The 21,922-nt window shown below is 48.4% G+C and overlaps 1 protein-coding gene and 1 non-coding gene across 2 annotated transcripts; both read left to right on the top strand.

Annotated features, from left to right (window-relative positions):
• Window positions 1-16,663: 16,663 nt before the first annotated feature.
• LOC120677045 lies at window positions 16,664-16,770 on the top strand. Its single transcript, XR_005676109.1, has one exon. It is a non-coding gene; the product is annotated as a small nucleolar RNA R71 (small nucleolar RNA).
• Window positions 16,771-20,839: 4,069 nt separating this feature from the next.
• On the top strand, window positions 20,840-21,250 carry LOC120674524 (extensin-like). Its single transcript, XM_039955692.1, has one exon. It carries the CDS (start codon window positions 20,840-20,842, stop codon window positions 21,248-21,250), a length of 411 nt encoding a protein of 136 aa, XP_039811626.1.
• The last annotated feature ends 672 nt before the right edge of the window (window positions 21,251-21,922 follow it).

The following is a 21,922-nucleotide window of genomic DNA, read 5'->3' as shown; positions in this document are numbered from 1 at the left end:
TCGTGTCATCCAGGAGGTGATCAAGAACCAGTACTCCCCATCAGGACCAATCCTGGGGAGTCACAAGGGAGAGGACTCACTTCAGTCTAGGCCCCAACATCGTATTCGCTCACAAATCCGGGTCCGCAGGCTTCGCCGATCTACGTCGTCTACAAGATCGGCGGTGATCCCGGGGAGGGCCAGTTCCTGAACGAGCCGCCTAAGGAGATCCCGCATGGCTACACGTGCATGTACATACCTGACAGCATCAGTCCAACGCGCGCGGGACATCTGGTGGGTGCAGGAGCTTCAGGGGCAGATGCGGAGAAACATTCATGGCTAGCGAAGTACTTACCGGGCCGAGTGCTGAGCCCTCGGCCCCAGGAGTTCTTAGTGTGGATTAGATCAGCGCAATACTAAGGGATCAGTTCGGCATTCTGCCCAAGAGAAAGGCGATCGGCTATTCCAAGCCATACCCAAGTGAATACGACTTGATCCCGTTACCACCCAAGTATCGGCTCCCAGAGTTCACCAAGTTCAGCGGGTCAGAAGGGGCCAGCTCCATCGAGCATGTGAGCTGATACCTAACTCAGCTCGGGATGATTTCGGTATCGGATCCTCTGAGGGTCCGGTTCTTCTGTCAGTCTCTCACAGGCTCAGCCTTTGGATGGTACACATCATTGGCCCCAGATTCAATCCGCACTTGGAGGCAGCTGGAAGATCAGTTCCACACCCAGTATCACTCAAAGGCTGCTGAAGCCGGAATTGCCGACCTCGCCTAAGTCAAGCATAAGCGAGGGGAAAGTGTGTCGGAGTACGTGCAGCGCTTCAGAGAGGTTAAGAATCGATGCTACTCATCGCGCATCACAGAAAAGGAGGCAGTCGATTTGGCAGTTCTGGGGCTCGCTAAGCCGATCAAGGATCTGGCTTTTCAGTTGGAATTCACCTCTCTGGCGCACATGGTATAGAAGCTCACGACGTATGAACACTACCACCCTGAGTTGTACCAAGAAAAATTCAAGCGCCATGTGAATATGGCCCAAGCAGATGATTCTGATGATTCTAGCGGGGAACAAGAAGTGGCTGTGGCAGAGTGGACCCGGGGGGGGGGGGGGCAAACCCCGTCCCGTGCAAGTGGGTCAAACAGAAGGGGCTTGTGAAGTGCTTTGATTTTGACGTGGCCAAGGCAGAGCAGATATTCGACTTACTGCTCAAGGAAAAGCAGTTGAAGCTCCCAGAGAATCACAAGCTGCCAACGACACAAGAGCTGCAGGGGAGGCTGTACTGCAAGTGGCACTGTTCACCCATGCCACGAATGACTGCAAGGAGCTGCGTCGGCAGATCCAATCGGCTATCGAGCAAGGTCGATTAATTTTGGCCCAACACACGATGAAGGTGGACAGTCAACCATTCCCACAAGCTAACGTGGTGGAGCTATCGGATTTTAGACCTGAGGGCCAGAACTTGGCGTTCCAGATTAACAAGGCGGGACCCATGCGCTGCCGTGACGACCAGAGGAAAGAGGCCGCTTCTGGAAAACGGCCCCAGGATGAAGACGAGCTGGAGCAGCAACATGTTACTGAAGAACAAGTGCGTCACATCCGCAATCAACTCCCAGCTTCCAATCGGCTTCTGGAAAAATACCAGTATCAGTACAAGTTGCGCTGCCGATATGAATCGGGAGAGGAGAAGTATGAGCACCGCATAGGGAGGATGCTGGGGAGGCGCCAGACTATACGCGACCACTGGCATTGCCCGTTCTTCAGGTACTGTTGGAATTCCGGCATGAGCCGATTGCCTACTATCGATGATTGCTTGGAGTGCAGGCCTCGGGGACGCCAGCCAGGCGAGACGTCGGTGTTCCAGTCTTGGGGCCCAAAGCATGTCACGACGACCATATTGAGCGGCCATCGAGGGATGATCTTGAGCTAGAAGGGGAAGATAAGTATCATCGTCCACGATGGTGTCCTGACGGGCTCAGCCGCTCACACAAGCGCAGAGTGCAATGCTTACGCAATCTCGAGGAGGCAGAAGCAAGGTACCTCGACGTGCTGAGGAAAGCACGTCCGGATCTCGCGGAGCAAGTCAGGCACCCGCGAAGGGTGGAAATGCGCCCTCCAAGAAGGGAGTGGCGCTCCAAACAGCCAAGAGCCGATGAAAAGCCATCGGCTGATGTGAATATGGTGTTCGTGCTCCCGTCGGAGTTTCGGGCGCCCCAACCGGAGGAATTGGCCATCACGCAGCTGGATCTTTGCCCACAGCCGATCATCTTTGAGAAGCCCAAGGAGAAAAGCTACAAGCACCTGAAGGGATTATATCTCAAGGGCCTCATCGACGGCAAGCCTGTGAACAGGATGTTGGTCGACACTGGCGCCGCGGTCAATCTAATGACGTACTTAGTACTGCTCCAATTGGGTCGTTCTGTTGCTGATCTTATCAAGACCAACGTGATGCTCAATGATTTCAACGGCCAGCCGTCGGAGGCACAGGGCGTCCTCAATGTGGAGTTGACAGTTGGCCGCAAGACCGTCCCAACCTCGTTCTTCATCGTCAACAGTAAGAGTACGTACACAGTGCTGCTTGGGAGGGATTGGATTCATGCCAATTGTTGTGTTCCTTCCATGATGCACCAATGTTTGGTCCAATGGGATGGCGATGAAGTGGAGGTGGTCCGTGCAGATGACTCCAGCGAGGTTTCGCTCGCAGACATGAATGCCTGGGATGCGGAAGGGCAAGAGCCGATCCAGGGGATCGCGCTGGAAGACTGTGATCGGATCGAAGCGACAAAAAATGGATTGAGGCTGGTCTTATCCACTGGCCTCACAAAATAAATACATCCTGGCATGCTACGGAGCCTAGTAGGTTTAGAGAGGCCGGTCCCAGCGACCGGCCCCAAAAAATAGACAATTCTTGTTTAGAGTCGAAACTGTTACATTGCGGGCAGACTTTAGCATGCTCTGGCAGTTGGTTAGTTAATGAGCATTCAGTTTCGAGGGGTAATATAGAGACGACTGGCCCGTGCCGTCGGCCGAAAATTTTCTTTTGTCATCTCCCCGTGTTTGCTGTCGACGTGGCAGATGATGACGAGTCGCCTGCATGCACAGTCGATTTTACAGGCGACGGCAAGTTGGGGTACGGGTTTACATCAGCTGACGATTTGGAGGAAGTTGATATCGGTCCCGGGGATAAGCCACGACCAACATGTATTAGCAAGAAGCTAGACCCGAGCCTGCGTGAGCCGATGATAGCACTGTTGAAGGAATACCGGGATTGTTTCATGTGGGATTATACTAAAATGCCTGGTCTGGATAGAAGCATCGTCGAACATCGGCTCCCGCTTAAGAAAGGATTTCGGCCGTTTCAACAACGAGCAAGGCAGATGAAGGCTGAAATCCTGGAGGAGGTCAAGAAAGAGGTGCAAAAGATGTTGGACGCAGGGTTCATCAGGCCATATAGGTATGCAGAATGGATCTCCAGTGTGGTCCCTGTACAGAAGAAGGATGGCCGATGGAGAGTCTGCGTGGATTTCAGAGACCTCAATAGAGCGACGCCAAAGGACGAATATCCGATGCCCGTGGCAGAAACATTGATCAACGCCGCTGCCGGTCACAAAATACTGAGCTTTATGGATGGTAACGCCGGCTACAACCAGATCTTCATGGCCCTAGAGGATATAAGCAAGACCGTGTTCAGAGTACCAGGCGCGGTCGCCTTGTTTGAGTACTTGGTTATGACCTTTGGATTGAAAAATGCCAGCGCAACGTAACAACACGCCATGAATTACATTTTTCTTGATCTCATCGGCAAGCTGGTAGAAATCTACATTGATGATGTCGTGGTCAAGTCCACATCGGCTGGGGGGCATCTGGAAGATTTACGTAAGGTTTTGGAGCGGACTCGGAAGTTTGGGCTCAAAATGAACCCAAAGAAATGTGCCTTTGGCGTATCGGCCGGTCAGTTCTTAGGATTCCTGGTACATGAGCGAGGAATCGAGATTGTCTTGAAGAGTCAAGAAGCGGTAAAGACAATGAAGCCGCCTACTACGAAGAAGGAGTTGCAGAAGCTCATCGGTAAAATCAACTTTGTCAGATGATTTATCTCCAATCTGTCTGGGCGTATCGAGCCGTTCATGGGTCTGGTGAAGATCAAGTCCGAGGATGAGTTTCACTGGGGGCAGAACAACAGAAGGCTCTTGATGAAATCAAGGAATATTTGTCGAAGCCTCCAGTATTGGTTCAACAGGACATGCCTTTCTACGTGTACCAGTCCGTAGGTGACACTTCCATCGCCTCGGTTCTGATTCAGAAACATGACGATCAGGAGAGGGTTGTCTTCTACCTCAGCAGGCGTATGTTGGACGCCGAGACCGGGTATCCTGAAATTGAAAAGCTTTGCCTTTGTTTATTCTTTACATGTACAAAGCTTTGACATATTTTGCTCTCGGCGGAAACGATCGTCATATGTAAATCAGATGTCATCAAGCATATGCTGTCGGCTCCTATTCTAAAAGGCCTACTAGGAAAATGGATGCTTGCGTTGTCAGAATTTGATATCCGATATCAACCTGCAAAGGCAGTCAAGGGACAGCCACTGGCAGATCTCATTGCAGACAGGGTCTACACTGACGTGTCTGCACTTTTTGTACGTGCCTGGGCCATGTTTTTCGACGGATCGGCTTGTGATGATGGGTGCGGCGTAGGAATTCTTTTGGTATCACCTCGTGGGGCGACTTATTCTTTTTCCATCAGGATGGTTACTCCATGCACCAATAATTTAGTAGAGTATGAGGCCGTCGCAAGGGGATGGAATTACTCCCGGAAGATGGTGCAGAAGCAGTGGAAATATTTGGGGATTCGAAACTGGTGATTTCTCAGCTCACGGAAGAATATAAATGTGAGAGCGAGCTTCTTTTTCCGATATGGATGCAGTGCCGTGAGTTGATGTCACAATTTAGGTACATTAATTTCCACTAGATACGAAGGACTTTGAACAGTGAAGCTAATGACTTGGCACAGATGGCTTCCTGATACAAGGAAACAGCCGATGGGGTCGATGTAGCGGTTCAGTTTCTAGAACCTGGAGACTGGAGAGCCGATATATTCAATTATTGGAAGGATTCGGCTCGGGGGCCCCAGAAGGATAAGACTCAAAACTATGAAGTATGTTCTGAGAGGGGACGACATGTTCTGCAGGACTTTGGAAGGACTGCTGCTTAAATGTTTGGGGCCTTCGGAGTTGAATCGGCTCTTGCATGAGGTTCATGAAGGAGCCTGCGGTACTCATCAATCGGCCCATAAGATGAAATGGCTGATTAGACGATTGGGATATTACTGGCCTACCATGCTTGAGGATTGCTTTAAATATTACAAGGGATGTCAGGCATGTCAGAGATTCGGCAAGATTCAGATGGTGCCGGCATCAGTAATGAATCCTATCATTAAGCCATGGCCGTTCAGGGGTTGGGCAATGGATATGATTGGCCAGATTAACCCGCCATCTAGCAAAGGTCACCAATGGGTGTTAGCTGTCATTGATTATTTCACAAAATGGGTGGAGGCGGTACCCATGAGGTCGGTGGCATCGAAAGATGTGATCAGTTTCATTAAAGAGCACATCATTCATAGGTTTGGGATTCCTCAGACCATTACGACCGATGGAGGATCGGTCTTTATATCGGAGGAATTTAGAAAGTTTGCCGATGACACGGGGTTCAAGCTAATCAGATCATCCCCGTATTATGCCCAGGCTAATGGACAAGCTGAAGCATCCAACCAGAGCCTTATCAAGCTGATCAAAAGGAAGATCGATGAATATCCTAGGCGCTGGCATGAGGTGTTGTTAGAGGCTTTGTGGGCATATTGTATTTCATGTCACGGATCCATCAAGACGTCACCATACCATCTGGTCTACGGTCAAGACGCTGTGTTGCCATGGGAGATCACAGCCGGATCAAGGCGTGTTGAGTTTCAGAATGATCTATCGGCTGAAGAGTATGCCGCCTTGATGAGCGATAATGTGGAGGATCTTACAGAGCTAAGACTTTGGTCACTCGAGAAGATCAAGGAAAACAAGGCTAAAGTTGCTCGTGCATACAACAAAAAGGTCAAGCCGAAAGAATTCCAGGATGGAGACCTAGTTTGGGAGGCAGTGCTACCATTGGGAACTAAAGACAAGAAGTATGATAAGTGGTCTCGTACTTGGCATGGACCGTACAAGGTTGATCAGGTCCTGCCTGGAAATGCGTACATGCTTCAAGAATTAGATGGTGTCAAGTTTCCTGTAGCCGTTAATGGCCAACACCTCAAGAAATATTTTCCGAGCATGTGGGAAGGCGACTAACAAGAGCCGATGAGATCCATCTGGCTGTATTATAAAAGGCCAACATGTTGAGTTGGCTAGTAAAAAAAACCAAAAATGAGATAGGCCAACACATTGAGTTGGCCAGTAAAAAAAAAGCAAAAGTGAAAAAGGCCAACATGTTGAGTTGAAATCCATCGCCTCCAGGAACAGTGTGGGGAGCTGATATATTGCCATCGCCTCAAGGGACAGTGAGGAAAGCCGATGCGTTTCCATCACCTCCAGGAATAGTAACATTAAGAAAGCCGATGCGTTGCATCACCTCCAGCATATAAAAAAAGCAGGATCTATTCTATTGATCAATTGTTGAGAGCATCGGGAAGCTACAGGAGATCACTAGCAAATTGCCAATGCCGCCAACACTACTGATACCGGTATGATGAGCAAACTTTATTTCTTACTGCAAAATACTTGGGAATTTTGAATTTAAATAGCTTAGCTCCTCAGTGATATGCTAAATTCCTACCAGAGCCATATATACACATTTAAAACCTTTATACATATGTTGTTTGTGTTTGCATTGAGCATTGTCAAATTCTTTGTGATCCTTGTGAGATTCGCTTCATATTTTTAAGATCAAGATCACGTACACTCCATGTACTCAACCACTCATATGCTGATTTCTACACTGGAAGTTACGCAAGTATATGCCTTCCATCCATAAAAATGCTCCATTCCTTTTTTGACAGAACTCTTTATATTCATCATGTAGAAAGATTTGGGCTATGTTAAAAAAAAGAAGGAAAAAATATAAATGTCCGTGCCCCAAAAAGCATGAGAAGAAAAAAAAAGAAAGAAAAATGAAAGACAGCTCATATCTCAGCAAAAGATAAAAGGGAGAGTTCTGCAAAAGGGGTATGCGAGTTCCAGCCACAAAAATTCCACACACATGCACATCTTGATCTGATTGTATGACTTGCTTTCTCTATTGGATTCGGTTTTTGACTTTGCAACATGTGCGGCCCGAGTATGCTACCTCTTTATTCCCTACCCTGAACTCCACAAAAAGCCATACTAGAGATAGGGAGAAAGGAGGTAATATAATGCTTTGGTGAGGAATCATACACATTGAGCGATTTGAGAGAATCATTTGAGGAGTGAAGTTATTTTCTGTTCAAAAGATCCAAGTTATTTAGTAGGAGGAGTAAAGTCGATTCGTCTCTTTGCGTCGGCTATCAGTAAAGCATCAGCTATCAGAAGAGCAGCATCAGAAGAGCCGAGGCGCTGAGTCCATCATGCAGACTGAGGCGTCGACTATACAAAGTTTCAAAGCATTCATACTTTGAAACTTGGGGGGCATGTGTTATCGCCATAAATTAACAGGGTTAATTAATGGGCGGCGAGCAAGTTGGGCTTATAGCAGGAATTAAAGGAGGCTTACGAATCGGCTCCTGCGTGAGCGTTTGGGCCATGTGGGCCATGTATCTTTAGATTTAGTTTAGTTTGGGTTAGAGATAGAGTCCGATTTGGACACATTGGTTTAGATTGTTTTTCAAGTCTCCGGACTATAAATATGTACCCTATGATATTCGTAAAAAGAGAGAATGTCATCACGTTTTGCAAACAACAACTCTCGGCGCACCGCCACCCCTAATTCTAGGGTTTCATCCAAGTAAGCGCCATGCTGCCCTGATCGCTTCTTGCGATCAGAGAAGCGTTGTTCTTGCTTTTACCTTGGTATTACTCGTACTGAAGCGTTTTTTATGTCGAGTAGTACTAGTTATCCTGATTTTCGTAGCATGATTTTTAGTAGATTCATCGTGCTTTTGTTGCTTATCATCTACGAACATCATGTCATCTCTGCGCGATCATGTTTTAATCTTATACTAATTCTCGTTGCATGGAATTAGTCGCGTAGAGAAGACACCCTGCTCCTTTTTTATCTAGTAGATCTAATCTGTTATGGTTAGTTCTTATTATTAAGAATTGGAATAATATCTGCTAGTTTAGGCCTTGCAAATGGGTTGGATGATCCGGCGACGTATTAGATGCTTTGCCTTGATCTTAATATGGATTGATCCGGCAATCAGCTTTCGCTTGTTCTTAGGCCTCTTTTCTGGTCAAGGTTTTGTTATCTTTTACGCTCGTTAGGCCTAACTACGTGTAGGATGTTCCGATCTAGCAGTGAAGCTTTTACCGTCGTGGATTAGATTAGCTAGATTTAATTGAAGTAGTTTTTGCAGTTATTTGCTTTATCCATTACCATCTAGATATGCAGATCCAATCTGACACCGGGACTCGATCGGTTCTTTAAAGCCAATGCAAGAGTCGTCCCGGGGAGCCGACCACGGCTTGGACTAATGTTTACATGTGTCTGTGCTTGTAGGCAAATCGTTAAAGGCACGTTCGCACCCTCCTGATCGGGTATAGATCAGGTGGCACGCCCTGCTTCTCCAGGCTCCTCATGTTGCCTGTCACTACTCGCCGGTGGGTTTTGACCGACAACACCCTCAACCTAGAGCACTAACTTGAGATACTCTAGTCCGGGCGAGAAAACCCATAAGATAAGATCCCGATCACTAAGAAAGATAACTTAGTCTAAGCTAAAGGAAAACTTGCGTGCTCAAGCTGAACACTCAGACTCGAGTAAATAAAAGACAGCGGAAAGTAAAGCTGACTTGGAAAAGTAAAGAAGATAACTTATATTGATAATATCAAAAGAAAGATACAAGAGCTATACCAGACTTCCGACGATTCCGGAATCCCGAGCAAGCTCGACTCAACTCTAACTCCCAAGCTACTAACCTATTCTAGAAAGTACAAGTGAAGAGAGAAGAGCTCCAATGGTGTGTGTTGTAGTGATGGATGATGCTTCTATTTATAGCCTTTCCAAGGTCGGTATCTGGCAGTTATTCCCCATAGCGTCAGTTGCAAGCAGGTAAGGTCGGTGTGCTTGTCTTCCACGTGAAGCCGGGACGCGAGACGCTATAGAGTGGGGCCGGCCGGCCTCCCCTAGGCCTGCCGGCCTGGGATTTCGGCCATCTGGCCACTGCCTTTGCACGGACGCTCTGGATTGCTTCAGGATGTCGGTAGTCATTGCGTTGCCCGAACGCTTGAGGTTGTAGGCCGGCCATCCTAGGGGAGGCCGGCCGGCCTCCCTCTGGCCCAAGTCGGCCCTCCGTTGCGCCGACGTATCCTCTGCGTTCTGGTGACTTGCCTCGGTGATGGATCACGGCCCTAGACCTTAGTTGGTACCGAGTTGTGGCCCTTTTGTCCTTTGTGCAAGCCTTCCGATTCATCCAATCAAACCAAGGCCTAATTCTCGACTCGGGGCATTATGATTGTGTCACATTGCCTCTGGTTCGAAGCCAGGACCATGTCTTTGGAGGTGCCAGGCCAGCCGGCCTAGGAGAGGCCGCCCGGCCTGGGATTTTGCCCATTTCTGTCCATTTTTGGTACATCTGTTCCTAGAATCAAAACTCATCCAAAACTTGTGGAACTCGTTAGAAATAAATAAAATATAAATAGAACATAGTGTAAAGCTCATGTTATTCCCGAGAAGTTGACGGCTAGAATGTGATTTTGTGGCCGTCAACACCCTCCAGGCTTAAACTTTTGCTCGTCCTCGAGCAAAGCTTAAACTGAGGCTCGGTGGATCAGGAGTTACATCAATGTTTACCCCCTTGTACGTACCTTGTGCACATCATATTACTCTTCCCTTCTGTACTTATGAAAAGTTGGCTCATACCTAAGGTTCTGGAAGATGGGCGTATTCGTTTTTCATCCCTCGGTCTTGGGTGGTTGTTGGACTGAACAACCTTCACCGAAATGTTCCCTACTACCAGTTCAGGTTCCCAGCTCGGATTTTTGTAAGAATTTTTCAAAGAGGTTCAGGTTTCCCAATGGTACTCTCGAATCGCTCAAAATGTATGATCCTCACATATGGTCGAGATATCTGACCATCTTCTTCCTATCTCTAAGGCTGATATGTGGTGTTTATGGGTAGGAAGATGTTTGCATACCTTGATTACTTGTATTGCTTAGCCGAAGGGTGATCCAAGCCGGGGTTGGTACTTAGCCAAATTCAGGTCTCATGGAACATGGAATATTTGGAGGGTATGAAGTAGATGGAGTAGATGGCTTCTCATTTGAATTATTTGAACTCCATAATTTGCAACTTGGGATGGAGAGTGGGCTTCTTTTTTTTAAGAAGATAACTCCACTCTTCCTTGCTGATACAACTTGAATTTCTTGGAGTTTTAGGTGAGAAGCTCTTGTGGAATGAACTGAGGTGCTGAGATGGTGATTGCGGGGGAGTATGGCTGGCATAAGTGGATGTCAATACCCGGGATGGGTGACTGACATGCCACATATGTTTGCGCTAGCAAATGGTGGATTTATGTGGGATGAAGACCTATAGATGGCAAGTACTATTCCCGAAGTGGACGCACCATTCGACAAAGCTCAAATTAACTTCAGATAGTTCAAATGGTTTATGCAATATAAAGCTCTGGATGGGTCATGTTAACCATGGGAAACCTTCACCAAAATTTTAGTTTTAAAAGAATTCCGAGGGGCTCCCTACTAAAGCAAGCAGTTTAAATTCCGGTTTGGGCTATCTCAAATCCCGCAACAACTTAGACTTCAGAATTTAAACTCATGCCTCCACGCAACCAGATTTTTCAGTGGAACTATTATGTGCCAACTAGTTCAGGTACTAGGAGAGTAAAAAGCTGTAAACGAGGCACATACAGAGTTTAAACAGAGCAACTATTCATCATTTCCAAAGTGAGAGCTTACATGGATTTCCACTCATATATAAATTTTATTCAAAGTATGGAAATATTTTTTTTGGGATTTTTGTTATTAGATTATTTATTTATTACTACTGTTATTAATTATTTTGCATGGCTACTAAATGGAGAGACAGGTGTGATGACTTACCTGGCAGTGTGACCCCCTAAGATTCGATGAAGCTCAGTCCTCATCGGAGTCCTGCTCTCCCTCGTCGGGGTCCTCCAAATCATCATCCTTGTCCTCGTTGTCGTCGTTGTTCTCCTCCTCATTGTCGTCGTTCTCCTGTTCAGATGGCTGATACGGCTGGTATGGCTGGGACTCCTGATAATCTAGTCCAAGGTGGATGAAGACGGTCAACCCCCAGCTCTCCTGAGTGAGCTAGGTGTTGTGTGCCATCGAGTCCTGCATCTGCTGCTGCTGTGTACCAAGGGTGCTAATGCGGTTCGAAAGGTCCGTGATGCTTCGAAGAATCGGGTCCTCATAGTTGAAGCGTGCTGACGATGAGGGACCCACCTGTGGACCCTAAGACGGATGCATACCTATGGGGTAGTACAGTCCTTGTCCACTGGCGAATTCGCTGCTGCCAGCCTGATACGGGTCATAGTTGTAATGCCCGTATGCCTCCTCGAAGCTCATGTTCTGCGTGGACAACCCTGGTTGTGCCGAGGCATGAACCGGGGGGTGTCCGTCGTGATGGTCCTACTCCGGCCTGCTCGCACCGGGTCCTGCTCCTCGTCTGTGGACCTGCAACACTCCGTCGTGCGGGTTCTCTTTTCTCCATCTGCAACGTTAGACTTTTCACCGAGTAGAGAGAGAGTCTCGGGCATGAAGCTCGATCTCCCTATCATACCCGGGGTAACACATAAATAGAGAATTCCATGGCCCTTCTCGCATCATGTGTCCTTGCACAAAATGCTCAAGACCGACCTCGTATCTGTACGCCTCCGTCTCGGGCAAGAAAGTGACTTCGGCGCCATCCATCGCTTTGACATACCTCGCCACACGAGTGACCAGTGGGGTTATGTCGATGGGGCTTTTACCCGTAATCATTTTCTGCCAATGAGCAAGCATGTTCTGGACGGGCGAAAAGTGAATCCTGTTTGCCATAGTGTACAGACACTGTAGCTCAGACAAGCTGCAGAGGCGAAGGTCCGTGCGAGAGTGCACAACCATGGCGAGCCATTTGGCGAGATACCTCAGAGTAGGATTATGAATGGAGACTATGATGTTCTTGCTACTCACGGGTTCATTAGAAAGTTCACTCCACCAAGGGCTACGGTCATATTGATAGCGCTCAACAAGTGTGTTGGGAACTAATATGAATCTTTTATTAAAGCCCAAAGCAATACTAAATTGTTGCAGAGTCATCTCGAATTGTTCGTTAAAGAACCGAAAGTAAACTTTAGTTTCAGTGCTGGTTTCTTCAACGGTAAGAGACATAAGAAATTCCATGGTCAAGAGATGCGAACCTGGCTCGACGATGTTGGCGAAGTTCTCCCATCCGACGGCAGTGAAGGCTTGTTCATGTCTTGCAAGAGTCCCGTCATGATGAGGAAGCGGGTTTCGAACCTCTTGGCATGGGCATAAGTTTGCCTCTTCAGCAGCTCGAGTGCTTGCCGCTCGTAGTCGTTCTTGAAGACGATTTTCTCAACCATCATCAAGATCCTGATGCGGAAATGGCTTTGTGGGACTGCTAGAATTTCTTCTTCTTCCCGGGATGCGTGTGAGCGGTGACCGGAGTTGACCGACATGCTATCTCGAGAAGAAGATGAACTCCGCGAGCTTCTCAATCTTCTCGAGAATGCCTTCTTGACCTTCTCCTTGACACGAGTTATCATGGTGCCTGCAAAAGGATAGTACAAGCAACACCCGAAGGGAACAAGGGGTTAAGAAGAGGGTCAACGTTAGTTGTTAGTCGTTCTTGCGGGGCGTTCAAACCACCACAAACGTTCAACGTTCAGCGTTCCATGAATTTATTTGGAGGGGAAATATTTTTGTGTTTTTTGGTTTATGAACTTCACTAATTACTAAAATTTTATTTTGGGGAGAGCTAGCACTTGAGTCCTCTACTTAATCAACTCAAAAGAGCTCAATTAAGCAAGGAAACTCAAGGAAGGGAGAAGAGATTAAAGAGCTCGGGCTGGGGCATTTGAACCTGAGCTTCTGGTGCACCGAGGAGCATCACTCTCGCTGGCTTTTATAGCCGAGTGCAGAGGCCAGGCCGGCCGGCCCCCTGAGCGGCGCCGGATGATTCACGTCGAAGCTCTACTTCTTAGACTTGCTGGTGGATGGATTCCCGTCGGTGGTGATGGGACACGGGTGGACGGCAGAGGCCGGCCGGTCCTGATGAGGCCGCTCGGCGTGCCTCTGCCCGTTCCCGTGCTCCCCCCTTTGTCCCTTGCTTTTTCTTTGCTCCACAAATCCACAACTTGTTGCCCCTGCGAGAGGAGAGAAGGTGGGGCCAGCCGGCCTAGGTGGGGCCGGCCGGCCTAGTACTCGTCCAAAATTTTTTGAAAATTTTTCGTGAAGTTCTATGGATGCAAACTTTTAAATTTTAAATATGTATTGGTTAAATTTCAAACATGAATATGCAAGATGAGAAAAAAATTCATGCAAGGAGAAATTAAACTATCCTACATGCAATGCAATGGTGGATACGTACCACGTACCTCATGGCGAGGGCTCAGGGTTTGAGTTCGGAGCCGGACTCTCCATTCCTTTTGTTTGATTGTCGTCGCCGGATGGAGTCTTGGGCGATGACACTTTCTTCTGCCACACTTTCTTGGGTGTGGGTTGTGTTTCGACCTTCGCTTCCTGTGATTCCAGAAACTTCTTACGCTGGATCCGTCGTTTGGTGTTCCTTTGATTGTGAAGCTTGATTTGCTTCGCTTCCTCTTGAATTTGTATATCCTCCTGAATCTGCAGACTTTCCACGAACTTAATGAGGGCTTCAATGTTTGGAAGCGATGGTTTCTTTGTCTCTTTCTCGGGTTTCTTCTTCCGATGGATCTCCTTGACTTGTGAGCATTGTTCGACCTTCGGTTTGAAGGCGAACTTCTCCTGCTGACCATTAATGTTGAGCTGAATCTCTCCAGCCCCGACATCAATATGAGCGTTTGTTGTGCTCAAGAACGGCCTGCCTAGGATGAGCGGCGTCTTGGTGTCGACTTCCATGTCGAGTACGACGAAGTCGACGGGAATAAAGAAATTCCGGATTTTCACCGGGATGTTCTCTGCTATTCCAGCGGGATAGCGGACCGTTTGGTCCGCTAGCTGCAAACACATGGTAGTAGAGGCAAATACATGATGGTTAAGTTTGTCGTAAAAGCCCTGGTCCTGGGGGGCGGGCAAGAGGGGCGGGCGCCCTGGGCCCCTGAAACCTTGGGCCCCCAATTTGTTGCAGTAGCAGTACACGACAGTAGAAATGATGATGCACATACTGATGATGCATGACGAAAAAAGAAATGATGCTGCATGCTGGCACAGCGCATCTATGCCTGTGAGGCTGAAACACTGTGTCAGTCTTCCCACTGCCAATTCAATCGCAGAACATACCAGTGGCCGCAGGCAAGCTAGCAAAGCAAGCCAGTAGTAATCAAGGCAGCAACCGCATAAGATGCATCGATTTTTCATCTTTAATTTTTATCTTTAAGCCCATGATCCTCACGGATCTAGACAATTAGATAAATTAATATTTTATCTTTATTTGACGACAAACAACAGATCAGTATGGTGTCTTCGTTCAAATAGATATATAATACTACCTGAGTTCCAAATTATGGTGTCTTCGTTCAAATAGATATAATACTCCCCCAGTTCCAAATTGTAGATCATTTTGGCAAATCTAGAATTCTAAATATATAATTTTTATCATGCTTTTAGATATAGTGTTTATCAATGTGCATATCAAAATCTATGTATCTAGATTTGCCAAAACGACTTAAAATTTGGAAAGGAGGGAGTAATCGATTGATTGGAGTTTGGACATGGATAGATGATATTTGGCTTTGGAGAGTCCTTCCTGGTAATGCATAACATTTATGTAAAATGACCTAACATTTACAACTGTGTGCTAGCTAGCTTTCAATTACTGATAATTTTACCAAATTCTCAGTATAATCATAATCATCAACGACTGCGTATCAAGAAACGATAAAAGAAACTTTCAAGCAAAAGTAAAAAGATATTTAATACCATTGTATCTTATAATTTTATATGCACATGGAATATTTATCGATATTATTACTACTATTGAAGGGGCTCGATGTTTTACTTTCGCCCTGGCCCCTAATTCCTCGGGACCGGCCCTGCATAAACTACCTTCGGCATGACACTGACGCTTGCTCCCAAATCGCAGATGGCATTTGAAAAGTGTTGAGCCCCGATCGAACAGGTAATGGTGGGGCGGCCTGGGTCTTTCTTCTTCACCAGGAGAGGATCGAGTATAGCTGCGCTACACTCTTCGGTTAACTGCACGACCTCAGTGGTAGGTAGCGTCCGCTTGTTTCCAAGAATATCCTTGATATACTTGGCATATGTGGGTACCTGCATAGAGTCAAGAAACGGTATATTCACATATAGCTTCTTGATTACCTCGATGAATTTGCTGAAATGTTCGTCGGCCACTGGCTTCCTTATCTGTTCCGGAAACGGTAAGGCAGTTGTGTCGTGATAGTCCCGTGAAGTTCTAGGGGGTTCCACGGGGTCTTCCTGGGTAGCAGAAGTGTTGGATTCGACAGCCTCCTCCTACGCTTCGTCTTCAACTTCGGTATGGCTAGCGGTTACGGTCTTCCGCTGCTTCCCTGCATCCTGTGCGAAAGGTGGCTCTTGCATGGTCTTACCACCACGCGTGGTCACCGCACTAACATTTTCCTTCGGGGGTACTTCCGGTTGCCTGGGTAGTTTTCCTGTGTTAACGTTAGGATAAGATGATGCAAGCTGAGCTACTTGAGTTTCTATCATCTTATTAAAGCTCAGTTGGTTCTTTATAACAGAATTAAATCCCTCTAGTTGTGCAGCCATAGATTCCAGGATCTTGTCATTAGCAAGGAATTTCTTACTAATATTATCATTGATTTTCTTTTGGCCGTACACTAGGTCTTTTAATGTGGGCTGAAAAATGTTATTGAAGTTCATACCTTGTTGTTGACCGAAGGGGAGGTTGGGCTTGGAGTTCCAACCCTGCTGAGGATGAAATCCTGAGTTGGGATTATTGTTGCTCCCAACGAAGTTCGCGTCCTCTTGAGTTAATGGGCACGAAGTGCCTGAGTGCCTAGTCTCGCCACATGTTTCACATGTCATACGAGACTCCGAAATCCGATTAACCTCCTGGTGCAGAGATTCCAGCTTCTTCATCAGAAGTTCCAATTTGGCAGCTAACATATCGACCGTGTCGATCTGATGCACGCCCCTGGGACGGGCTGGCTGCCTTTCTCCTTTCCAACTTTGGTTGGAAGCTATCTTGTCAATCAGCGCCTTTGCTCCCGCAACATCGAGAGAAAGGAAGGAACCACACGCTGCTGCGTCAACGTGGTCCTGGGCTTGCTGATTCAGGCCATGGAAGAAGTTCTGAATGATCAGCCACTCTTCTATGCCGTGGTGTGGGCATGCTTGGATGTATTCCTGGAGACACTCCCAGACTTCCAGGATGCTCTCATCCGGTAATTGCTGAATTTCGGTAATCCTGTTCCGGAGGGCATTGGTCTTGCCCACTGGAAAGTACTTTTCTAGGAATGCATTCGAACAAACTTACCATGTAGCGAAATCTTCTTTGTTGGAATAGAACCACGTCTTGGCCTTCCCGAGCAGTGAGAACGGAACAGACGAAGACGGACGTCATCCATAGCAATTACTCTGGGGTTGATGGTGTTACTCACCTCCAGGAAGTTCTGGAGATGGGCATTGGCATCCTCGGATGCCTTTCCTTGGAACGGGCTTGCTTGGACCATGTTCACGAGTCCAGTCTTCAGCTCAAATCCGTCATTGCTTGCTTGGTTGACGTTCAATCTAGTAGGAATGTGGCTACTGGACGGGGCAAAAAACTGATGGAGAGTCTTCTGAGCCATGGATGAAAATGCTGAAGTGGAGGGTGAACTGAAGGGCCAAGTAAGTCTCTTCTGAGGTGGGACGATGCGGCGTCTCACGTTTCTCCCAATTCTTTCTAGATTTGGGTGGAAGTTACTTGGTAGGTCGAAACCGGTCATGCACTGCTCTGCATCAATCAAAAGATAGAGAGAGCAATGGTAAGCCCGCTAGGGTTAGCGGCGACAAACTAGTAGAGTTTATCAAACTATCTACGATATCTTTAGCCAATTGCTTCCCCGGCAACGGCGCCAGAAATGCTTGTTGGCATTTCTTATGCCTGATAGAATAGATATTCTGCAAATGCACAGAATCACCATTGTAGCACTTCACCTTGGAGTATTCCAGGGTATCGTATTTTTCCTCAGGGAAGCACTGTGGTAAAGAGTATCTTAAATCGATTGATAACCGTACTAGCTTAATCGTCCGGCTAATTAGACGGGGGTATGCCAGATAGGTAAATAAGATAAATGGCCATGCAATGACCGAGTGACACACGGAGATTCAATTCCTTAGAGAGGTATCAACTGGGAGGACAATGAGTGAGATAAGACTCCTGATACACTTCTGAGCTATCGAGGTAGCCTCTCTAGATCAGACTAAACACCTAACTAGTTCTCGGGAAAGCAGAGCTTACTTCGGCGGCTGGAAGAGGAAGGACTTCAGAAAGGGATGAAAGGGGAGTCCAACGGCAACCTGCACTACTGCTATTAAAACACCCGAACGTGGTGGACTACCAAGGACGGATAGGGCTGTCACCACGTACCGACTACCACAACGGTTCCGTGGGGTGGAACACATTTTCTAGCTAACACTTAGGTCAGACACTACGTCTGCACTCGGTGTTAGGATTTCTCTCGAGGCCTTCGAGAGAAATCCCCCTCAACCTAGAGCACTAACTTGAGATACTCTAGTCCGGGCGAGAAAACTCATAAGTGTTGGTATTTTGTAACGTCACGAATAAAATCCGCAAGCGCACGGATACCGCTGTAGCTTTCACCCAAGAGTATTCCAGGGTATTGTATCCACAGGAGAATGTGAGTACACTACCTACGGGTTCAGATAGTCCAAGGACACACACATTGGTGTAGGAGGATAAAAAAGGGAGGACTTTCTAAGATCTAGAATCTATGTTTAGAAGAAGAGATCACGTCGCCGTTATACTTCGAGCTAAAGGTATTGACCGGCTTATACAAGCCGATAGCTCCAATATGTGCTCTATCCAATATCCGAATGTGGAGGATTACTAAAAGGCTTGAACAAGGCTGTCACCACCTGCCGGCTATCTCTACAAACTGTGGGACTATCAGACACCACGTTTACGCCTTTCCCTACTAACTCTAGAGGCGATCAGGGTTATCCTTTTGTATCCAGAACCCACTCTAGAGTCAAATGCTACTCGCTAGCATACACATCAACTAATATAAGGCAGAGATGATAACTTGCGATCTAAACTCTAATTCTAAATAAACAAACAAAGAAAGTCTCGAACACTTACAACCGAATAAGCATCCGTCGAGGTACAAGCGGAGAAGAGCGCCGACAAGCCTGGCACATCCTCCGACTATCTCCCTCACTCTCGTAGAGGTACAATTTGGAGAAGAGCGCCGTTACCGGCGCACCTCCTGAGTATCTCTACTCCTAAACTCCCTAAGACAACTCTCACCCAAGTGAGAACTCAAGAGAAGAGTGAATGGTGTGGTGTGTGGTGTGTGTTCATTCTCACCCCCTCCCCTTATATTTATAGGAGGGAGCCACCAGCCTCTTGCCCGGGAAACGAGCCAAACCGCCTTTGGGGATCAACCACACCTCGCCACGTGTCGTCTGAGAGGCGGTGGGGCCCGTGGGCCGTCGCCACTAGGTCGGGCGACCTAGAGGTCGGGCGACCTTGGGCTGAGCCCGTTCGGCCCGGTTCTTGGTCTGAAGGCTGCTGGATGGGTCCTCATGTTATGTATGTGGGTCATGGCTTGTCTTGAGTCGGTTTGGTAGCTCTGGTGGGCCCGTAGATCCTCGTGAATGCGTCTGATTCGTCGAGAAGGTTTTGCCTTGGATCGATGACATGTCTCCTTTCGTATGGGCTGCGTCTCTCTCATGTGCAGCTGCCAAGTGGGCCCTTTTGGCCTTTGGCCTTACTTGTGCTTGGCCCAGGAATTTATGCATTGGATAATATGCTTGTCACATGCAATTTAAGCCCAAATTCACCTGTACACATTCTCAGACCAGCATCAATGGAATTCGTCAAATAAACATCCTATGCTAAAATTTATTCCTTCTGATGCTCAACTTTTATACGATAGTTGACGGTCAAAATGGGTCGTTAGTGACCGTCAACAGTAAGATAAGATCCCGATCATTAAGAAAGATAACTTAGTCTAAGCTAAAGAAAAACTTCCGCGCTCAAGCTGAACACTCAGACTCGAGTAAATAAAAGACAGCGGAAAGTAAAGCTGACTCAGAAAAGTAAAGAAGATAACTTATATTGATAATATCAAAAGAAAGATACAAGAGCTATACCAGACTTCCGACGACTCCGGAATCCCGAGCAAGCTCGACTCGACTCTAACTTCCAAGCTACTAACCTACTCTAGAAAGTACATGTGAAGAGAGAAGAGCTCCAATGGTGTGTGTTGAAGTGATGGATGGTGCTTATATTTATAGCCCTTCCAAGGTCGGTATCTGGCAGTTATTCCCCGTAGCGTCAGTTGCAAGCAGGTAAGGTCGGTGTGCTTGTCTTCCACGCGAAGCCAGGATGCAAGACGCTGCAGAGTGGGGCCGGCCAGCCTCCCCTAGGCCGACCGGCCCGGGATTTCGGCCATCTGGCCACCGCCTTTGCACGGACGATATGGATTGCTTCAGAAGGTCGGTAGTCGTTGCGTTGCCCGAATGCTTGAGGTTGTAGGCCGGGCGGCCAAGGGGAGGCCGGCCTCCCTCTGGCCCAAGTCGGCCCTCCATTGCGCCGACGTATCCTCTGCATTCTGGACTTGCCTCGGTGATGGATCACGGCCCTGAACCTTAGTTGGTACTGAGTTGTGGCCCTTTTGTCCTTTGTGCAAGCCTTCCGATTCATCCAATCAAACCAAGGCCTAATCCTCGACTCAGGGCATTATGATTGTGTTACATTGCCTCTGGTTCGAAGCCGGGGCCATGTCTTTGGAGGTGCCAGGCCGGCCGGCCGGCCTAGGAGAGGTCGCCCGGCATGGGATTTTGCTCATTTCTGTCGATTTTTGGTACACCTATTCTTGAAATCAAAACTCATCCAAAAACTTGTGGAACTCGTTAGAAATAAATAAAATATAAATAGAACATAGTGTAAAGCTCATGTTATTTCGTGAAGTTGACGGCTAGAATGTGATTTTGTGGTCGTCAACAGGCAGCTCAAGACCTTCAGCACCCAAGGGTCCTCTGCACATCCCTGCCAACACGGACCATGCGTACCTCCTCTGCCGCTGCGCGCAGGCAACACCACCAACCAACCACCACCACAACCTAGCCAAGGCGGGACTCCAGATGCAGCGCCTCCAATGAGGGCACGACGCCAATGGTGAAGGGAAGGACCAGCCACCACCACACCATGGCGGCGCCGGACCAGCATCACCGTCGAGGAGGTGAAGGGGAGGACCAGCCACCTCCGCCTCACCGCAAATCCCGTCGCCCGAGCGCCGGCCCCAGCCAGCCATGACCGACCATGGCCAGCCACGGCCCGAAGCCACGACCAGCACCCCCTGCGCCCAAACACACCGACCACCGCAACCGCCGCCGACATGCGCCGACAACCGGCGCCGCGGTGCCGTCCGTGCCGGCCGCTGCCACCGTCGCCGCATCCCAGCGCCGGCCCCCGCCCACCACGCACACCCACGCGCACCCATCGCGCGGCCACCGGATCCGGCCGAGGCAACGCCGGATCCGTGGCCAGCCACCGCAGCCGTCGCAGAGGGACGCCACGCCGCTGGCGAGCAAGCTCACCTCCGCCACCGGCCGAGAGCCCCCGCGGCTCCACGCGCACCCCGCGGCCGCGCAGTCACCGGATCCGGCAGGCGCCATGCCGGATCCGCAGCCGCCGGGCCACGCCGCCACGGGCCGGCGCCCCCGCCGGTGAGGAGCTCCAAGCAGCTCGGCGCGGCCGCACCCGCCCAGATCCGCAGGAAGGAGGGGAAAAGAGCCCCTCCTTCACCATCATTGCGGTCCGCGCGAGCTCCCCGGCGGCCTGCTCGAGTAGCGGCGAGGCGGAGGGAGACAGCGGGAGCTGGGCGGCGGCTGGGTCGCCAGCCGCCCTAGTCGCCCTGCGCGGGGGCGACACGAGCGAGCGTCCGCTTGTTTTTACGTGTTCGCCCTGTCTCTTACTCTCTCTATTTCAAATTAGATACATAACTTTCGCTTGCATCTCCAGAGAAATCAGTGATTGGTAATTCTTATTTAATATTTATCAAGTGTTTTTTAGATATTTATCTTGGACAACATTGATCTTCAAAAATTATATATAAATTATTAGCGTTATTATCTTCTTTACTGTAATAACCCGGCCTGGGATAACGGCTAAGATCTACTCTTCAAGTTGAGTAAACCACACCTACTAATTAATCCTCTTGCGCTTTCGTCCTCGCTTCGCGCAAAAAAGATCGATCCGGAATTAACTAGCTTCCCGCGACCGGCTATTTAAGCTGGTCTGTCCCTCTCTCAATTCCCAGTATGGGATCATCGGGCCCGAGCTACAGCATCCCACGATGAACAGTTTTCCGATCCTACAGTACCAGATGAGCTACAGTGCCGA

The sequence above is a fragment of the Panicum virgatum genome, chromosome 5N, assembly GCF_016808335.1.
Source record: "Panicum virgatum strain AP13 chromosome 5N, P.virgatum_v5, whole genome shotgun sequence".
NCBI lineage: Eukaryota > Viridiplantae > Streptophyta > Magnoliopsida > Poales > Poaceae > Panicum > Panicum virgatum.
The sequence above is the reverse complement of the archived record's forward strand: the minus strand, read 5'-3'. Positions and strand labels throughout refer to the sequence as shown.

Excerpts from the sequence above, each read along its gene's own strand:
- LOC120674524 (XM_039955692.1), top strand. The coding sequence starts at position 20,840 with ATGGCCAGCCACGGCCCGAAGCCACGACCAGCACCCCCTGCGCCCAAA.